At 41.6% G+C, this 17,826-nt stretch overlaps 2 protein-coding genes across 6 annotated transcripts; one reads left to right on the forward strand and one right to left on the reverse strand.

The window, feature by feature from the left end:
- The first annotated feature begins 360 nt into the window (after positions 1–360).
- Positions 361–12,874, forward strand: snx8a (sorting nexin 8a). Of its 5 annotated transcripts, none has more exons than XM_030407151.1 (14): positions 361–449; positions 745–811; positions 1,576–1,703; positions 3,119–3,248; positions 4,021–4,211; positions 4,457–4,577; positions 5,939–6,075; positions 6,229–6,309; positions 6,400–6,560; positions 6,763–6,892; positions 6,978–7,046; positions 8,604–8,753; positions 9,387–9,536; positions 10,947–12,874. In XM_030407151.1, exons 2-14 carry the CDS (start codon positions 790–792, stop codon positions 11,025–11,027), a joined length of 1,551 nt encoding a protein of 516 aa, XP_030263011.1. In that variant the 5' UTR covers positions 361–449; positions 745–789; the 3' UTR covers positions 11,028–12,874. The 5 variants fall into 5 exon arrangements, with proteins under 5 accessions (XP_030263011.1, XP_030263013.1, XP_030263012.1 ...); XM_030407153.1 differs by lacking the exon at positions 361–449 and adding an exon at positions 484–581; XM_030407152.1 differs by lacking the exon at positions 361–449 and having other exon boundaries at positions 653–811.
- nudt1 (nudix (nucleoside diphosphate linked moiety X)-type motif 1) lies at positions 12,644–17,794 on the reverse strand. Its single transcript, XM_030407156.1, has 4 exons — positions 17,562–17,794; positions 17,306–17,466; positions 15,529–15,674; positions 12,644–13,245 (listed from the first exon to the last, which is right to left on the reverse strand). Exons 2-4 carry the CDS (start codon positions 17,455–17,457, stop codon positions 13,073–13,075), a joined length of 471 nt encoding a protein of 156 aa, XP_030263016.1. The 5' UTR covers positions 17,458–17,466; positions 17,562–17,794; the 3' UTR covers positions 12,644–13,072.
- Between the last annotated feature and the right edge of the window lie 32 nt (positions 17,795–17,826).

Consider the following 17,826-nt stretch of genomic DNA (forward strand, 5'->3'; position numbering starts at 1 on the left):
ACGGGGGTCCAATAGTGCAATAATAATCTTATACTGTTGATGATGTAAATTAAAACGCAAATTGAGATATGAATATTAGTAGAAACAAAGCAATGGTGCGTGTGCTGCATATAGAAATGAACAGGAACATTCAATATTAATAGGAGTAGAATAAGAATGCTCAAACAAAGCGATTCCCTGTCCGATCAGACAGTGCATGATACATTAAAGTGTCTGTCGAATGAGGTGATTGTTACAGCAAATTAAAAATTCCTTTACTTCACATATCTCACAGCTTGATTTCTAATCAGCATGCTCTTATTGTGGAAAGGAATGTCTTTAAGACTTGAGCAACACAAGAACATGGAATTTACGAGGGGTCCCTGGAGGCAGCGTTTGCTCGGTTAAGAAGAATGAGGAACAAAATCAAGTGAAGTTAACTTTCACAAGTGAAACAAGGAAACAAACAGGTATAAAAATAAAAAACATGTGTCTGAATATTCGGTGAAATCCAGACCTCATGATCTGGAAAAAAAAAACCCCACTAGCGCTTCTTTTCCTCTCGACACCTTTGAAAGATTTTAAAGTTTGTGCTACTTCAGGTACTGACAGTCACTTTGCTCGCAGGGCGTCTGAGGTGTCAGGTTTTTCTTTCTTTTTCTTTTTTCTTTTTTTTATGGCTCTCTCTCTCTTCATGACTTGGACTTTACCCAGCAGCTCGCTACAACTTTAAGAAATAAATGACTTGTTTTTTCTTTTCTGCAGGAAATCACATGGAGGTGCTCTTGCGCTCACATGACAGTCTGAACCATGGCTGGAGAGATCAATGAAGGTACAGTACGACAAACTTCTCACACTCCTCTCCACACAACGCGGAGGGATCGTTTCGTTATTGCTTTGCTTTTTGTGTCTTGTTTGGCGTCGCGGTGTCAAACCCGGAGAAAACTACAGCGGCGAGACGTTTTTTTATTTTTTTTATTTTTTATGAATGTGGATGTGTTTGCGTGGTGAAGTCCCGATGGGAGCTGACCAGTGAGAACTTTTTGGGTACATGAAGATCTCGTGAAGTCGCTCCATCTAAAAACCCTCCATAAGTGATTTATATTGACCGGATCTCCTGTTTTTGCCTCCCTGTGCTACAGTAACAGTGAATGTTGTTGTCAGAGATGATGCAAACCGGTTATAAAAGTTTTGATGGTTTTTTTTTTTCCACCTGCCACGTGATAAGCTGTCACTTGTGCATCGCAGTATATAGGCTATATCTATATATTATTATGACTTGATAAGCTGTACTCCTCATACTGTGAATCTCTGATAATGCTACTGAATGTTTAGTGTTGTCTTGGAAGATCTAAACTATTTTAGTACCTTTTTTTTTTTTTTTTAATGATCTGATTTGTGAGGGACAATTTGAAGTCACATGATTGGAATGAAATGAGTGACTAAGTCCCATAAAAAGGTGATAAGATCATCTAACTCAGCTGTTCGCTCTGCTCGCTGACCTGGCCTCCCTCATTGTGTGATGAAGGGGGGATGCTGCTCTTGTGGGCTGCTTGTGGACGCTGTGATGCCATGTAGGTGTTGTTCCTCTTTCAGGCTCAGTTCCTGCCTATTACAGGGAAGTGTATGAGGCCGTCCGCTGTAGGACAGATGAGAGGGTGCAGGTCGAAGTCTTCCAGCGGTTGCTCCAACGGACTGATCTCTCCAAGGCGGTTTTAGGCCAGGTGAGGGGTTCGTACTCGTACTCTTTACCTGTGCTGTGGGGAGCAGTTTGATTCAAACTCAAATTAAAAACAACATTAATTAACACTTTCACTGTTTCAGATTAAGGCTAACTGGGGGCTGAGACTTCTTCTAATCAAGTCAATAATTGACTATGTGGTATCTTTTGTGCAAATAAGTGTTCAATTCTGATAAGACAGTATGTGTTGTGACTTAATATCAGGGGGCTGCAGATAACGTAAGCCAAGATATGGCTGTGATATCAACAGGATGTCGGAAAGCTCTGTGTGGGTTTAGCAGATTGTTAAAGGGGGCTCTGTGGACCTGGAACATTTGATTATGTTAACGGACTCCATTTCTATTGTTGATATCTGTTACTGGAGCGGAGAGAAGCGCCGAGACAAACACGCGAGGACGCGCTTAAAGTCACGTCCATTGGACTGTCACGGAAAACCAGACCCGAGTCCGTCAACAAATCACCCACAGGCTTTGTTCAGGCAACTTGCAAGGGCTCAATTTTCATGTCACGTTACAATCCGCTCTCATATCGGCAATACAAAAGTGAATCATACATCAAAACTGTTACATAGAGCCCCTTTAAAGACATGTGCTTTAAAGGGTGAGTTCATCTGAAAATAAACATTCCGTCAGTATCTGTGCTGATGGAAAGTCGGGTGAAGTTTCATGGTCCGCAAAACTTTCCTGGAGCTTCGCAGCAAAACAGCGTCGCAGCTTTCTCCCAATCAGCTGAAGGAGACGGAGAAACGATCTACAAAAATGAAACAAAATGGCTGCCTATGCTCCGCCGGCTTAATCCAAGTGTCCAGAGGCCCCAAGATCCCAATTTGATTTCGAAAAGACAATATTTATGCACATACAACCACTTTGGATGGGGTGTTGTTTTAGCTTAGCAGCTACCTAAAGATTTCAGCTCTAAAGGGGAGTATTAATGACGTCTTTTCAACCAATTGGGGATCTCGGAGTCCCCATCTCCTTCAGTTGTTACAAGAATTAAAAGAATTTCAAGAATGTTGTGACACTGTTTTGCTTTGAAGGTCCATAAATGTTTAGTGGACTACGAATCTTCGCCAGACTTCCTATTGGCACGAGGGTGAAGTAGATAATGACTGATTTCTCATTTTTGGGTGAACTTTTCCTTTAAAAAAAATTTCCGTCTGTCAGATTTTCTGCCCGTACTGCCGAGGTATAGTCATATGTTACAACACATGTCTTGGGAGTATTTGAGAGCCAGCTCATAGTTCAGCAGAATGTCCCGTTTCCTGACTCTTCGGCGTATCACCGCCTTTGTGTCGAGCGAGCACTTTTCGCACAAAGGAATGCAAACCACAGTTGAAATTTAGATGCTGGACCGAGAAGCGGTGACCTTCTGACGTCATGCTGTCTCTGTCCCTCTCAGATTGCCGAGCATGTTGACTCCACAGATGGATTCCTGAGCAAGTTGTCCCTCTATAAAGCGCTCGCTCTGATCGCTCTCGCTCAGCAAGGGAAGCAGCCCAGCCCCAAACTGTTGGAGAACTGCATACAGGGTAGGTGACAGCAGAGCAGTAAAGCTTTCTGCTTAATGAGTAGCTTGATCGTAACCTCCAAATCCCAGTCATCCCTCTACTGCCGTGACGTGTCATCTGTTCAGGGCAAGTGTCACTCTTTTATTGGCTCATGTATACAAGGTTTCTCTATGACCGGTTACGACCAGGATACACCCACCTATTGTTATAAAGTGACAGTCTCTTGGGAGCATTTATATAAAAATAATTGGCACAAAATATACATTTTCTCCCATACTCTTTGTTTCTTTTACAATACAGTAAAAACCTACAATTTGATATAATTAAGCTTCATTGTTTTATTTTATTCTGGTAGAGAGGTCCGCTATGTTTCAGTGTTGCATTCTTTCACTTGTTCAACAGTGGGAAGATGATAGAGGGGAATTTTATGGTTTTCATAGAGGTAGCCATTATGCTGGCTTGACTCCATTCCCAACCTTCTGTGATTATTTAAGGCTCTCTCTGTTATTTCAGGTGTGGCCAGTACGGCAGCTTGCTGCATGCCACTTCCTCATCTGTGCAAGAACAAGTTTTCTGCGTTTGTCGCAGTGCATTACATTCAGATTCATGACCTTCTTGGAATGAACACCAGGCACAATACTGAGCCGGCTAGAGACAAATAGAGCCGGACACGTAGTAATCTGTGGTTTTAACAGCCAGCATTCCTCACTGTTAGGAAATTCATTTCAATCTAGATTTATCATTAACAAAACAAATATTAGAAGATATTCAGTGCCGGTTTTGTGCTTGACAGAGTTTCCAAAACCTCAGCTCGGGGAGCCGAGGGACTTGAGTGCGCTGAGGATGCAGCCGGCTCAGGAGGACGTACTGACGGTGTCCCAGACGCTGGACAAACTGCTGGCCCAGGACACAGTCCAGGTGGAGCTCATACCCGAGAAGAAGGGCCTGTTCCTCAAACATGTGGAGTACCAGGTCACCAGCCAGGCAAGGCACCCAATACATTGTACTCCTTTCCGATTGTTCTGTTAGAATAATTGTGTTGCAGTATTATTGTTTTACCTTTATCATATCTATACCTTTATCTATAGATCAGATTTAGATTGAACTGGATTTTAGTCACACCATGGCCTCTCCATCCATCCGCCACGACACTACATTTGGAACAGAAAACTTAATCGTGCACTCGCCCAATTTCTGATCATTTCCTTCCTCTGCTTTATGTTTTCTAGCGGTATAAAATATCCGTTTACCGACGCTACAGCGATTTTGATGTCTTCCACGAGGTTCTGATCCAGAGATATGCCTACAGAATGGTGCCGGCGCTGCCACCTAAAAGAATGTTAAAGGGAGGTGCGTTGACTCTGAACTCTGACATCCAAACAGTTCCGATTGTATTTCTTTGTTCTCTGCATTTCCTCCATCTTAGATCCACTACTATGTGCCCGTCATTTTGAGTTTATATACTTAACTGAAAGGTCGGCTGTAAATATCCAAGGGGTTCAGGTAGCTCGGGAGTTTTTACGGCTGATAAATAATAAATGTTCAATTTTAATAGAAACTGGTATTTCTGCAGGTTCTTTTGTTTCAAACACAGCCGTCCCCATTCATCAAAGTTATTGCCTGAAAGAAACAGCGAAACTAGTGATGTGTAAAATGAGGCTGTTTCAGTGCACAAGGACTTATTGTTGCTTTGGAATGATAATTAAGTCAACACACACACACACACACACACACACACACGTAGACAGTGAGGGATCCTGGCAAAACACTTGATAAGACAGTCTCTCAGTTAGAATCAAAGTACAGACTATATCGAAAAAGTTACCACACATATAAATCCAACATCCTTCCATCTGTGCTCATTTCCTCTGATATGAGTTGCACAAGATCTACTTCAATATGTGCATATGTAAGATTATTTGTTGTTTCACTAATTGGCGCTGTCAGCGAGTCTTTGCATGCTGATCTTTGAAAGCTTACTCGACCAGTTTTGGTATCGTTCTCCCGCAAAATCGCTGGAATCACAAGTTTTTGGAAAATGAAATGAAAATAGATGATGCAGAAACATCAAGAGGTATCACTTAAAGAAAATTCCATAGATTTCTTTTTCCTTGTCAAAAACCTGGTGCCTACATTACCCACAATGCAACTCAAGCACCAACGGTTCTGTCGCAGTTTCGGGTGTAATCTACCTGGAGTTGACTCAAGTGACGTCACTGGAGGCAGTTTATCTGATCTCACAGTACAGTAAGTGGGCGGAGCTTCATTGTCGATGCAGAAGTGCCTTGAACCTGCATTCTTTCTACCGACCAGCGGAGTACACCTCGACTGGTTGCAAAAAGAGGACCAATTGTATATAAGCTTATGTGAAAATGACCCCACTTCTTGAATGGGATACTATTAAAGTCTTGCCTCTTGGCAACCATCTTGGAAAACGCGCAAATCTGATAAAAAAATGCTTAAAACGTTCAGTGACTTCGCCCCAAAATAAAGTTTAAAATGCTCAGTGCAGCAATACAATTGGCCGACATATTTCCTGGTTCAGCAGACAATCGGCTTTTGGGGGGAAGAGGGCAGGATATGTGTCATAAAACCGCCAACTCGGGCATCACTGAGTTTTCTATTCATGAAGCTTTCAGTGGTTTGTCTCCCCTCTTATAACGTCTCTGATGCCATCCAATGGCTTTTGTCTCTCTGGTGTCCGTCCACAGTCTTGACCAACGTCTCTGAGCGCGAGTTCATCGAGGGCAGGAGACGCGCCCTCGGCAGATTCATCAACCTGGTGGCGCGACATCCCTTCTTCTCAGAGGACGAGCTGGTCAAGACCTTCCTCACCTTCAGCGGCTCGGTACGTGGTGCTTTCGTGACTCGCTGCTGCCTCGCTCTGTGGCTGTTGCACAATAAGCATTATCGTCATGATGACTGACAGTGAAATGCTTCCTGTTCCAGCGACTCAGTGTCTTTTTCCACTCACACACACCTCACCCCTCTTCCCACACAGGATGTCCAGACTAAGCTGCGTGACACTTACAAGAAAACGGGGGATGAGTTCATGACCAACAGAATCGCAACCCTGGCAAAGGTTTGTCACGTGAACAACGGGAAGAAAAAGCCCAAAGTATAACCACTTAACCAGGTGTTTTTTAAGAGCTGTGTTGTCTCTGTTGTGTAGGAATATCTCCCCGCCGACATCCAGGCTCAGTTCTCAACAAGCAGAGAGCTGATTAGAAATATTCACAACAGCTTCCAAAAGCTTCGGGACAGAGCCGAGAAAATGGCGGAGCGCTCGAAGGAGAATGCAACTGATCTCCTCATGTTTGGCAAAGAGCTCAGGTATTTCATTATTATGGATATAGCGTTGAAGTCCGTCCCCAGTTTCCAGAGCTTTTGGACTTCGGGAAAAAACAAATGTTAATAAGTCTCCAAATCCTCGGTGTTGTTGTGTCTCTTCATGGTTGTTACCTTGAAATGAGTTTGGCAGCTCAGACACCACAATGTTCCATCCCGCCCCTGTAATAACGCTGTTTTTCTTCAGTACGCTGGGCTCAGATGCTTCGTCTCTTCCCTCCTTGGCCTCCTCACAAAGCACCTGGGGGACCCTGCGTCAGTCTCTGAAGAGTCTGTCCGTGGAGTTCGCCGTGCTGTCTGACAAAGCTGCTCAGCAGGTACGGCCGTCAGTCCTTCATCCCCACCACCTGCTGTCCAAAAGCTGGCACCGGGTAGTGAATGTTGTTGTGCTAATGTCCTCAGGGCCGACGGGAAGAGGACGATGTTGTGGAAAAACTGAATCTTTTCCTGGATTTGCTGCAGTCGTACAGAGTGAGTCAGTTACACCTTTTGAGTTTTTCTTGAGTCCACCTTCAGGGGTCAACAACCTTTCATGACAGGTGATCTTGTTTTGCTGTTTGCATGTTTTCACGTCCAAGGCCTAATGTCACTGTGAGTGGTCTGGAGTCTTTTCTTTTCATGCTACTCTCTACTTCCACACCACAACATTTCAGGGGGAAATATTGTGCTTTATAAGTTTCTGGTTACTTTACAAATTCATTCTTGCACACAAAACACATTAGTCATTAGTCTCAATTAGTAGATTGACAGGAACTTATTTGCAACTATTTGGATAATAGTAGATAATAACAGATATTTTTCCTTTCACTTATAATAATTTGAACATATTTCTAATTATTTTGAGATTTTAGACTGTTAATGGCCTGTAATTCTGACAGCATTTCTCACCATTTTCAGAACTTTTAAACCAAACAATCAGTTGATTAGTGGAGAAAATACTCAGCAGATTAATCCACAATGAAAAAACTAATGAGTCACAGTCGCATACACAAAAAGCCCAATTGAGCTCCAATTAAATCCTCCTTTTTACATTAATGTAGAGTGTTAATAATCTTCGAAACACTTTTTTCTTGTACGTTTAGTGCATTTTCCTGATTATACTTACCTACTCTAACTAAACTAAAATTTTCAATGACAGAATTGTTGCGTTAGGATGTAAATGATCCACCTCCCTTATTAATGAATCTAACTTTATGCAGCGCTGCAAAGCAGCTTTCATCCAACAAGGCATAAAATAGAAATCTCCTGTTTTCGTCTGGAGAGACAGAATAAGATGCTGTGTGTTCAAGTTCGCACCACAAGATTTTATCCCTGATCTTCCACTCTGCTGAAGATTTTTTTGGAGATCGCTGACAAAAGGCCTCAGTTCAGAGGGAGATTGTTGGCGCTCCAGTGAATGACGGTCGTTATGTCTGAACTGTTCAGATGAGCGATGTTCTGCTGGATATCCAGCAGGATGAATATCTGGTTAAATCGCTGATGGGTCGAGCATCAAGGAGCGAGCTCCAGCCAATGACACTCCTCTCCTTTCTCCCTCTCTCTCCTCTGCTCCTCTGCCATCCACAGCAGCTCTCTGAACTCGGTCTAACCAAGCATCCATTTGTATGGAACGAGCACATAAAAGCTTTTACTGAAGTCTGTACCAGAATGTATACAGACAAACTGTGTCGACCCTGCTGAACCACAACACCAGCAGGCAGTTTTTCAGTTCAGTTCGTTTTCAGTGTATAAATAACTCTGACTGTCTTGTGTGACCTTCCGTTGCTGATCAGTCATGCAAGTCTCATGATTACAAGGCAGGAAGTACTTAGTAACTATGTTCAGGATGATGTAATAATCCATTTTGCAGTGACTAAACAAGTGGACTGGGGACTTACCACAAAATGTTAACTTCGATATATATGGTCATTTCCCGTTTTGCACAAACACCTCTCCTATCAAAGCTGTTGTGCACCACTGTTGTGTCTATAATCCGTGCCATTTTCGAGGTAATTGAGGAGAACTGCATGTGACTGCGTTTGTCTCCAGGATCTCTGCGAGCGCCACGAGAAGGGCGTCCTCCACGAGCACCAGAGAGCTCTGCACAAGTACAGCGTGATGAAGAGGCAGATGATGAGCGCCACAGTGCAGCCCAAAGAGCAGGCGTCTGTGGAGCAGCTGGAGTCACGGATTGTTCAGGTGATCCGACAGTTTCAACATCTTTAAGGCTTCAGGACTGTTTTAAGTAATTCAGTGCTCGATAAATAAAATGTTACACACTCACAACATCCACCGGGTGTGATTTAGTACCAAAATATTCTCACACTATTTCATGTTCTCCAGTTTTGAGGAGTTAGATCAGTATCCATAAGGTCTCTTTTAATTGAATTCAGACCGTTTTGCATTTTCAAGCTCTAATGCTTCAGCGCACTTCCTGTGGCAGCAACCGTCTATTGAAACACCCGCCGACGCGGGGGGCCGGCTACGATAATGTAACTGAATGAATAAGAGCAACTCTGAATGGAGCAAATCACAGTTTCAAACACGGGTGGAAACATGAGTCACGCCAGGTTCCATATCAATTAACAGCTTTTGTCGACTTGCTGTCTCCCTGCTGGTTTCATCTTGTGACCGTGGTTACTCTCAGTCAGTGTGGTGTTTGGAGTGTGTGGTTAGAAACTGAGTGAAATTGATTTCTGATCAGTTCAGCTTCAGTTTTTTGATTTTGACTGTTTAGTCAGTTGACCCCCCGTGTTACGTTATGTCAGTCGCATTATTTGTTTTTCACATTATGATCGTTTTATGATGCATTTTTTATTTTTCTGCCAACAGCAAGAAAACGCCATTCAGACGATGGAGCTGCGTAACTACTTCTCCCTGTTCTGCCTCCACCAAGAGACGCAGCTCATCTTCATCTACCTTCCCATCACATCCCACATCCTCGGGGCTTTCGTTAACTCCCAGGTCCAAGGACACCGAGAGGTGAGGGAATCATCCTTTCTGCAGTTTTTCCCCTTTGTCGCTCCGAGAGGTCAAATCAGTTTTTAAATTGGCTTCCGATGAAAGGACTAATAATGATGGATGGTATCACCGGAGGAATAATCTCCCTCACGGGAGATCGGAGCTTGTTTACAGTTCACATGAATAGATGAATCTCCCGCACAAGCCTTCGCCTATTCATTTGTTTGTACTGAAATATTTATTTTGAAAATCAAATGAAGCGAACAGGTCAGACGCCTCGATCTGAATTTAATCTTTTTCACTCAACCGCCAGTATGGAAAGGCTGGGAAATATATTCATATGTCATTATCGCGAAAATGAGACTTAGATTTAGGATATCATCATATCATGGTATGACACGAGTGTTGTCTGTGTTTTTAAAGGCTGCGTTACAGTGCAGTGATGTCATTTTCTGACTTGTTCTAATACTTTTTAGTCATTACATCCACATGTGTGATGACTATTTATCCAAAAATCCCATTGTGTTAATATTTTAAGAAAGTACAGTCATCGCAACAATATTGTGTCATTATTCATATCGAGGCATTCGCTCACAAATAAGGTGATATTTGATTTTGTCTCCCAGTCCTTACATCTCCACAGTGATTTGAAGAAGATTTCAAATATATTTAAGTTAAAATATAGCCTGAAAATATTGAGGTATTATTTCCAGGCCTTACTGCACAGCCCAACAATATGGCAACATTTCTGTGGAGCTTGATGTGATTTAACTTGAACGTTTTCTGAAAATGATTGCCTGGAAATCATAAACAATATATAGGTTTCATACGGGTGCTGAGGAGCCTTAAAAGTGCTTGGAGTTTAGTGAAAGTGCGTACTTAACCTTGTCTGAAAGTGGTCATTTCAAAGGTGAATGCAGGATTTAAATGTTTAACAACACAGAATGGCACAAGATTAGAGGTAAAAGTGGCCCATTTTATATAAGCTTCTAAATCATCAAGCTTTAATCTTTATTCCCAACATCTCGTCATATTATGTCCAGTAAGGGAGCCGGTGTCCTCAGCTCAATGTGTGTCAGTAGGTGGTAGCGAGTAAAACTTTTTAACATGTACATTTTCTTTAAAATCAAGTCTCTACATCATTTTCCTACACACTGTAACCGCATAGTTACAATTCTTTAACAACAGGCCTATTATATAGAATGCCATGTCTTCTTACAGACAGGTGACACATTTTGAAATGTTCAACTTTTTTGTTGCTTTCCTCCGGTCTGTTGCACATCTGTAGCTCCGCACAATAACATCTGATTTCATGTGGTGAAATGATCATTTTGAACAGTTCATGTATATAAATATGTCATTCTGTCAACTGCTGCTGGCAAAGCTTTAAAATGCTTACATTTGACTACGGACTTTTTGCTTCGTCACCAGATGGGGGAGGTGTGGAACGAACTCCAGCCAAAGCTCGGCTGTCTCTTCGGTGGTAATAACGGATTGAAACGTCCCATCTGAAACCTGAAAAACACAGAAGTGGAAGGGGGGGGGGAACACGGCAGCGGACGAGGATCACAAACTGGAAAAGAACTTTAAAAAATTAAGAATGCACAACCTTTCTTCATCCTATTACACAGTATACATTCCACTCAATAAGAGGATTGTTAACGTAAACGGATTCTCAACTTCTCGACTTATTTCGGGGGTTTGATCATCGACCATGTAAGTGGAAAACACGGTGGGCTCATAAATCTGCCATTTCATGCTCCGCTTGATGAGCAAATTATTTCCTTTTTTCCAAACGAAGGAGGGAAAATCTTCTAACTGTTATTTTATAAGGGAGCAGTCGGCACGTCGGCCTTGACGGATGACGGTAAACTCATGCATTCCCACTCATTTCCTGAAGCACCTGTTTATAACTTTTAACTTTTTAAGAGGTTTTATACACTAAGATAGCTGAGGAAGAGTAGCGCTGGTCAGACAGTTTGAGTTTATTAAAGGATGGGATTATTTTAAATCTCCAGTCATGACGTTTTTTTTTTGCTGAATAACTTTAGACGAATGGATTTTTGATACAGATTTGTAGTTCATAAGGACGTGTAGCAGCATACTTTACATGTTTATGGACACTTGTGCTCCTTCTCTCACTGTTATAGTATTTGCTTCTTTGCTTTTTTTCCCGCTTAAATTGTTTGAAGACTCTGTTGTATTTCATAAGCTACTTTGAAAGGCTTACACTCAGAGTACAAATACTACAAAGGGCAGAGATTTGAGATTTATTGATAAAAAACAACAACCTCTGGCACTAGTGTCAAAAATAACACTATAAGCTATTGATTTACTACCAAAGATCTATTATATAAATTCACTAAAAATACACAGCTGTGCAATAAGTCATGTAACAAGATTCCTTAGCAGTTAAAATTTAATAATCACTTACTTGGCCAAATCACCTTATAGAGTATTTTTTCACAGTTGTAGATTTAAATTTGTTTAATGATGTGTATCAGGGCGAAGAGACGGAAGCCCTGAACGGCCATGACTAAAACATAAATAAATAATGAATGATCTTGTTATTTCGAGCATTGACTTATCACAGGAAAACTGAGAAAGTAATATGTTTGACTTATGTCCCTTTTGGGCTTCCGTACATACACTTAACAGTCAAGATTCAAACATTTTCTCTGTTTTTCTCTCATAACAACTTAAAGTTGTTTTAACGTGATAATGGCATATAAAAGATGTTTTTTGAAACCTTGAGAAAATGATCTCATTATCTCAGAGAAACATTTTATTCGGTGATAATAACACAAGCTACTCATGATCTTGAGAAACCAGTAATACATTTAACACGTTATGTAAAAGCGGAGGAAAAAATATGTCTGACCCATGGCTGTTTAGGGCTTCCACGCAAAGATCGACAATATTACTACTTTTTTGATATTTGGCATGAAAACCATGATCTATATTTGTGACTGTACACATGTAGTTTATCAGAGCATAATATATAAACGGATACATATATTTTTAAAGTAAAAAAAAGGGACACTTTGCCACAGACGGGCTCATGTTTTTAAAGTTACCTCACAAATGCACCGAGCTGACTGACCGGAAAGTAAATCAGGACGTGTGCGCGTAGTTCAACTTTTATTTTACAAAGAAACTGAAACATTTGTGCATACAGTATGAACACATTTGAAAAGAAAAACAGTATCAGGAACCAGGTTGACTTGCACAGAATATGAACCCAATAAAATTATGACTGTAGATATTGTAAATATTTTATCTAAGAAATCCTTGCAGAATTGTGTAAAATCAATTATACTGAAAAATAAAAAGACAGAATGGTTTTTTCTTTCACTGTATTGATGCTGTGATTGTATCTTTTTTTAAAATCAACGTAACAGTTGTTTTAAATGTAAACAATACAGTGTACTGTACAGTTAAAAAAAGGACAAACAACAATCACTGGACACCATATAAAGATAACTTCAGCATTTAAAGAAGAAACCTGGAAGGCCGATGCTTTTAATAAATGTCCTCAGAAGCGCAGTTCCTCCCGCTCACAGTTGCTCCACTTCTTCCAGTTTGTGGCTGAGGATCACATCGTGACCCTGAAACTTAAAGTAGCCAACGAATTTCTTCTTCTGGAGCATCAGCGGGAACCAAATGATGTCATCTGCCCACATTTGGCTGAAGGGGATCTGGTGACATTCAAACCACTGAGGCCTCATTTCTAGAAAACAACAGGACATAGTTAGCAGACCTCCTGAAAAGCACACACATTTAATATCGAGACATAATAAAAGATTCCCGTTTAGATTGTGCTTTCAGAAGTCCGTCTCAAAACAGTACTCACATGTCAATATGTGCGAGTTATTGTTGGCTGCCCTGTTTTCTTTAAGCTCAACACTAATGCTGGAGATGGAGGGACAAACATTATGGCCTACAGAGTTCATCTGTGAGGCTTCAAAAGAATAAATCATAGTGTCAATCTTTTAACGTTACATCATTTTGGTGCAAAATCCCTCTTTGCTTTTTCCTACTGAGCTGCGTAACAAAAAAGAGCCAATGTCACGCTAAAAACTTGGAAAGACCTCAACGTGAAACGTCTACCTCAGACTGAAGAAGCCTCATTTTAACAAAGTAAGTGTTGCACGGCGGCACCGAAGATTACGAGCATTCTTTTCAGACCGATTAAAAAAAATGTGAACCTACCCTTTAAGTTCACTATATTGACGTGTAATTCTTTTCTGTCGAAGTAGATAAACAACTGAGAAGACTCAAGATTTTAAAAACGTATGAAAGACGTCGACCTTTCACTTCTTTTTCAAACTAAAGAGAGAACTTTGGCACAGCGGCTGGACTTCTGTCACTAAACTGTGTTTCAAAACATGTAGCGAACTTTCCTCTCCCGTGGGTGAAGTAGAAAATGTCATTTCTTAAACATCAGCGCTTGCTGAGACAGCGTGTAGAACTTTAAAGCCATACTAGTGCTGACAGCAAGTTTCAGCACCAACTTTGGCACATTTCATTCAAGCGTCTCCTCCGTTTCTCTCTCTCTCTTCCCGCCGGCTGTTTGACTCCTCTTGCCCTCCCTCAGGTCCGGTGTTAATGTCTGACTCCTCGACGAGCTGCACTTTGCTGTGCCTCCACTTCACCCTGTTGACCTTGACTAAATTCTCAGGAAGTGCAGATCACTGCAGGCCTCTGCATTCCTTCCTTTGAGGGCCTCTTCTTCCCTTTGTGAATTTACAGTCTTTTAAACTTAACTGCTGAGAGCATATTCATCGATCCCTGCCCTGAACTCCAGAGCTCTCTTTGCTCTCAGCCATGTCTGTGAAAAAGTTCCCTTATAAATGTTTCAATTATTCACTCAGTGGGATCATTATGGTCTGTTTTGTTTCATAGGTGATTTCCAAAAACATGAAGTAGACACACTGTGAACCAAAACTATTGATTTTCAGAAGGCATCGTTATCTCAGACTAGAACTCCCACACAGCCTGGACTGGCATGGAGATAAACGTGATAGGAGGTTCAAGATTTAAGGGGAACCAAAAGTAAAAAAGGGAATTTTTTTTTGCGGGATTACAGTCTGTTTTGTTCGTCAGTTAGTTGGAATCATGTACAACAAAAATAGACGTTTCTGTGAACTGCGAACAATCATAGTTCTTAGAACGCCGTTTTTTTAGGCTCCAACTAGAGAGCAGGTTCCTCTGCAGCACCACAGAACTGTGAGTTAAGTAAGTGTAGAGTGACTTGTGCATGTCAGGAGCAAGTGCTGGCAAAAACCATTTTTTTTTTTTTTTTAATTCTGCCAGCTGTGCGAACAAGTGAAAACAGAAAACAAGAGCTCGTAGAGAAAAAAGCTGGCTGGCTTACACATCTCATGGGTCCGATTTACCGCATAAAACAAAATCCAAAACAAACATCCTTAAAAAGGTGTATTGTTCCTCACTGGGCAGTTCCTCTTGGGGAGTCCCAAGAACTGCTTTATCTGAGAATGCCTTCTACTTTACTCCTTTGCTTGTGGGATGGTACTTTCCAAAAGCACAGGAAATTGTTGTAGTGGTAAAAGTCTGCAGCTGCAAACTAATCTGCTTCCCCCCCCCTCCACATCAACATGAAGCTACAGAAAAAAAAGCACATGACTGATGACTTTTTTCACGGATCTTTGACCACGACGGAAACTGAGACAACAATGGACCCAATGAAGCTTTTAGTGTCTCTGAAAAGTAGTTCTGGGTACTTTTGGTGGAAATGCAGCTTCAGTTGTTCCTCTTCACCCCCCACGTTTTTTTTGTTTTTTTTAATATCATGGTAACAAGAGACACTTCTATTTCCTAAGTCATTGTTTTAAAGCTATTTCAAGATTACGAGTTATTCACACTAAAAGATGATAGTAAATAGATAATAATAGGGTAGCTGTGTCATCCCACAGCTGTTTCACTATTAACCTATTCACATAACACCAAGGTAGAAATACGCTGGGATCAGTGTGTTGCCGTGGTAACATACCCTCTGATTCGGTCGGCTCTCCGTTATAATCGTCGGCTCTGAAAATGTGGACGTCCAGCAGCTGTGGCTCCCCGACAAACTCAAATTTGATATTTCCGACCTTCTCCAGGGCGTCCACCGTGAGGCCGCTCTCTTCCAGCAGTTCTCTGAGGAGGACATCGTCACGTGAATATTTGATAATGTGTCTTTTTAGAAATGAACTCAGAGGGCACTTCACACAGACGCTGACAGCAGGTTAAGATTGTAAAGTGTTGACACAAAGTGAGTCGACCACTTTCACCGACCGAGGCCGCTGGTAAGAGAAATATCTCCACAGATATGCAGTTTAAAGAAGCTGGAATCAGAATTTTGACTATAAATCAATTATCAAAAAAAGTATTATCAAAACTAGTTTACAGCTAGTTGATTAACTGTCGCAGCTCCACTGTCTGTAACAAGACTGATACGGCAGAACTCAATATATTTATCAGTAACACTAGAATTCAATACATGATACGATAACTGTCAATTTTCATATCACAGCATTCAATGAGGCGTATTTGTTGAAAAACTTTTGAGATTTCCAGAACTCTTTACACACACAGCAGGTCTATGCCCGACCCCGAGAGAAAACTGTCTGAGACTCGGCCTGATTGCTTTCAGAACTTCCTTCCTTTAGCTTTTAGAACAAACATCCTGCTGGTGACTGATGGTCACCCTGCTGGGAAAAACAGCATTATTTGTCGGCTTGGAAAAAATCAGCATAGACCAGCACCAAAACACAACATATGTGCTTGGAAAAAACAGCATAGACCAGCACCAAAACACAACATATGTTGTCAGTCATCAGTCATCAGCAGGATGACAAATAACATTTTTAAAAAAAGCTAATATTTAATCTTTCTTCCATCCTGAAGTACACATGTGGATTGATTTTAAATGCACAGATCTCTATCTTGTTTGAATGAATGTGTTAGAGGTGTAATGATGTCGACCATGGCATGATACTATGCAATGCAAAGCTGCGATGAGGGCTGCAGTGGTAAGCCACAGTATAACACCAAGTCATTTCAACTACAATCTGTCCATTCAGGAAGCACCAGTGATTGTGAATCAGTTTCACCTGCTTTGGTGCAAATTAAAGTAAGCAATATATGTGAAACAGTAGCAGTTTGGTACCTGAGAAATTTTAAATGGCACAGATGGTGCCAAAATGTTCCAAAAAAGGCACATTTGGAGGTTCTGCTTGAGTGCTCTGGACTAAAGCCTCTTTAATTTAGTTCTGATTCACTGTATTAGCATAACGGTTGCCAGATGTAAATTTCAGATGTTTTGCAATTGTTTGCTAGAGATTTGGAGCTGCAGCTGCATCGTTCCTCGGGGAAATTTATTCTAAAACAAAACAAAAAATCTTTCATTTATGCTGTGTGCCAATTTAAATCACTCTGACCCAGTGACATATCTACCTATACTTACACATCTGAACACATGTTTCCAGTGTTCCCTTTGTTATGAGGCCCTGAGTATTCAAATAGACCTTGTAGTTGCAGAGATGCACTCTGCTCATTACCGAGCAGAGACACAAAATAGAGGCTAATTTTGAAAAGTATTAAAATTCTGAATTTGAATTTCTCTAAAAACTACATGGTTGATGGAGAGCTTTGTTTGACATAATATTAAATTTAAAATTCCAGCTTTATTGCTTGTTTCCCTTCAGACTCTGTCAGATGTGTTGTGAACCACACACACCCCCTCAGGGCAGTGCAGCTTCACGGAGACAGCCAGGTGATGACTTTACCTCCGTGCACCTTCCTCAATTGTTTCCCCTTGTTGAACTTTGCCCCCGAAGCCGTTCCACTTCCCTGCCCCGAACCCTCTCTTCTTCATGCCGAGCAGCACTCTGCCGGGCCGGACCACCAGCACCAGGGTCAGCAGCTTGGGGCTAATCATGTCAGCGGCCTGACAGGAAGAGATGAGATACAACTTTACAAACACAATGTCAACACCGACCCGACCGAACTTTAGAAACACAGCACCGTGAGCGACTACCTCACCTGTTCAGCGTCTGCTCTGTTACTGTGCCTGCACGTGACCCGGTAAAAACCGCGAAAACGGATATTAAAAAAATAAACTGAGGGAAGTGATTAATAAGACACTTTGAAGGACTCCCGCGTGCAGCGCCACAGACGTGATCACATGACGCACTGACGTATGAGAGCCCGGATCGGTCTGACCAACATCAGCCCGGACAGAAGGGTCCCATCATGTGTTTGGAGGATCTTTTGACTGTGTTACCTTCAAATATGTTCGACTAGAAAC

Source organism: Sparus aurata, chromosome 23, assembly GCF_900880675.1.
Source record: "Sparus aurata chromosome 23, fSpaAur1.1, whole genome shotgun sequence".
Taxonomy (NCBI): Eukaryota; Metazoa; Chordata; class Actinopteri; order Spariformes; family Sparidae; genus Sparus; species Sparus aurata.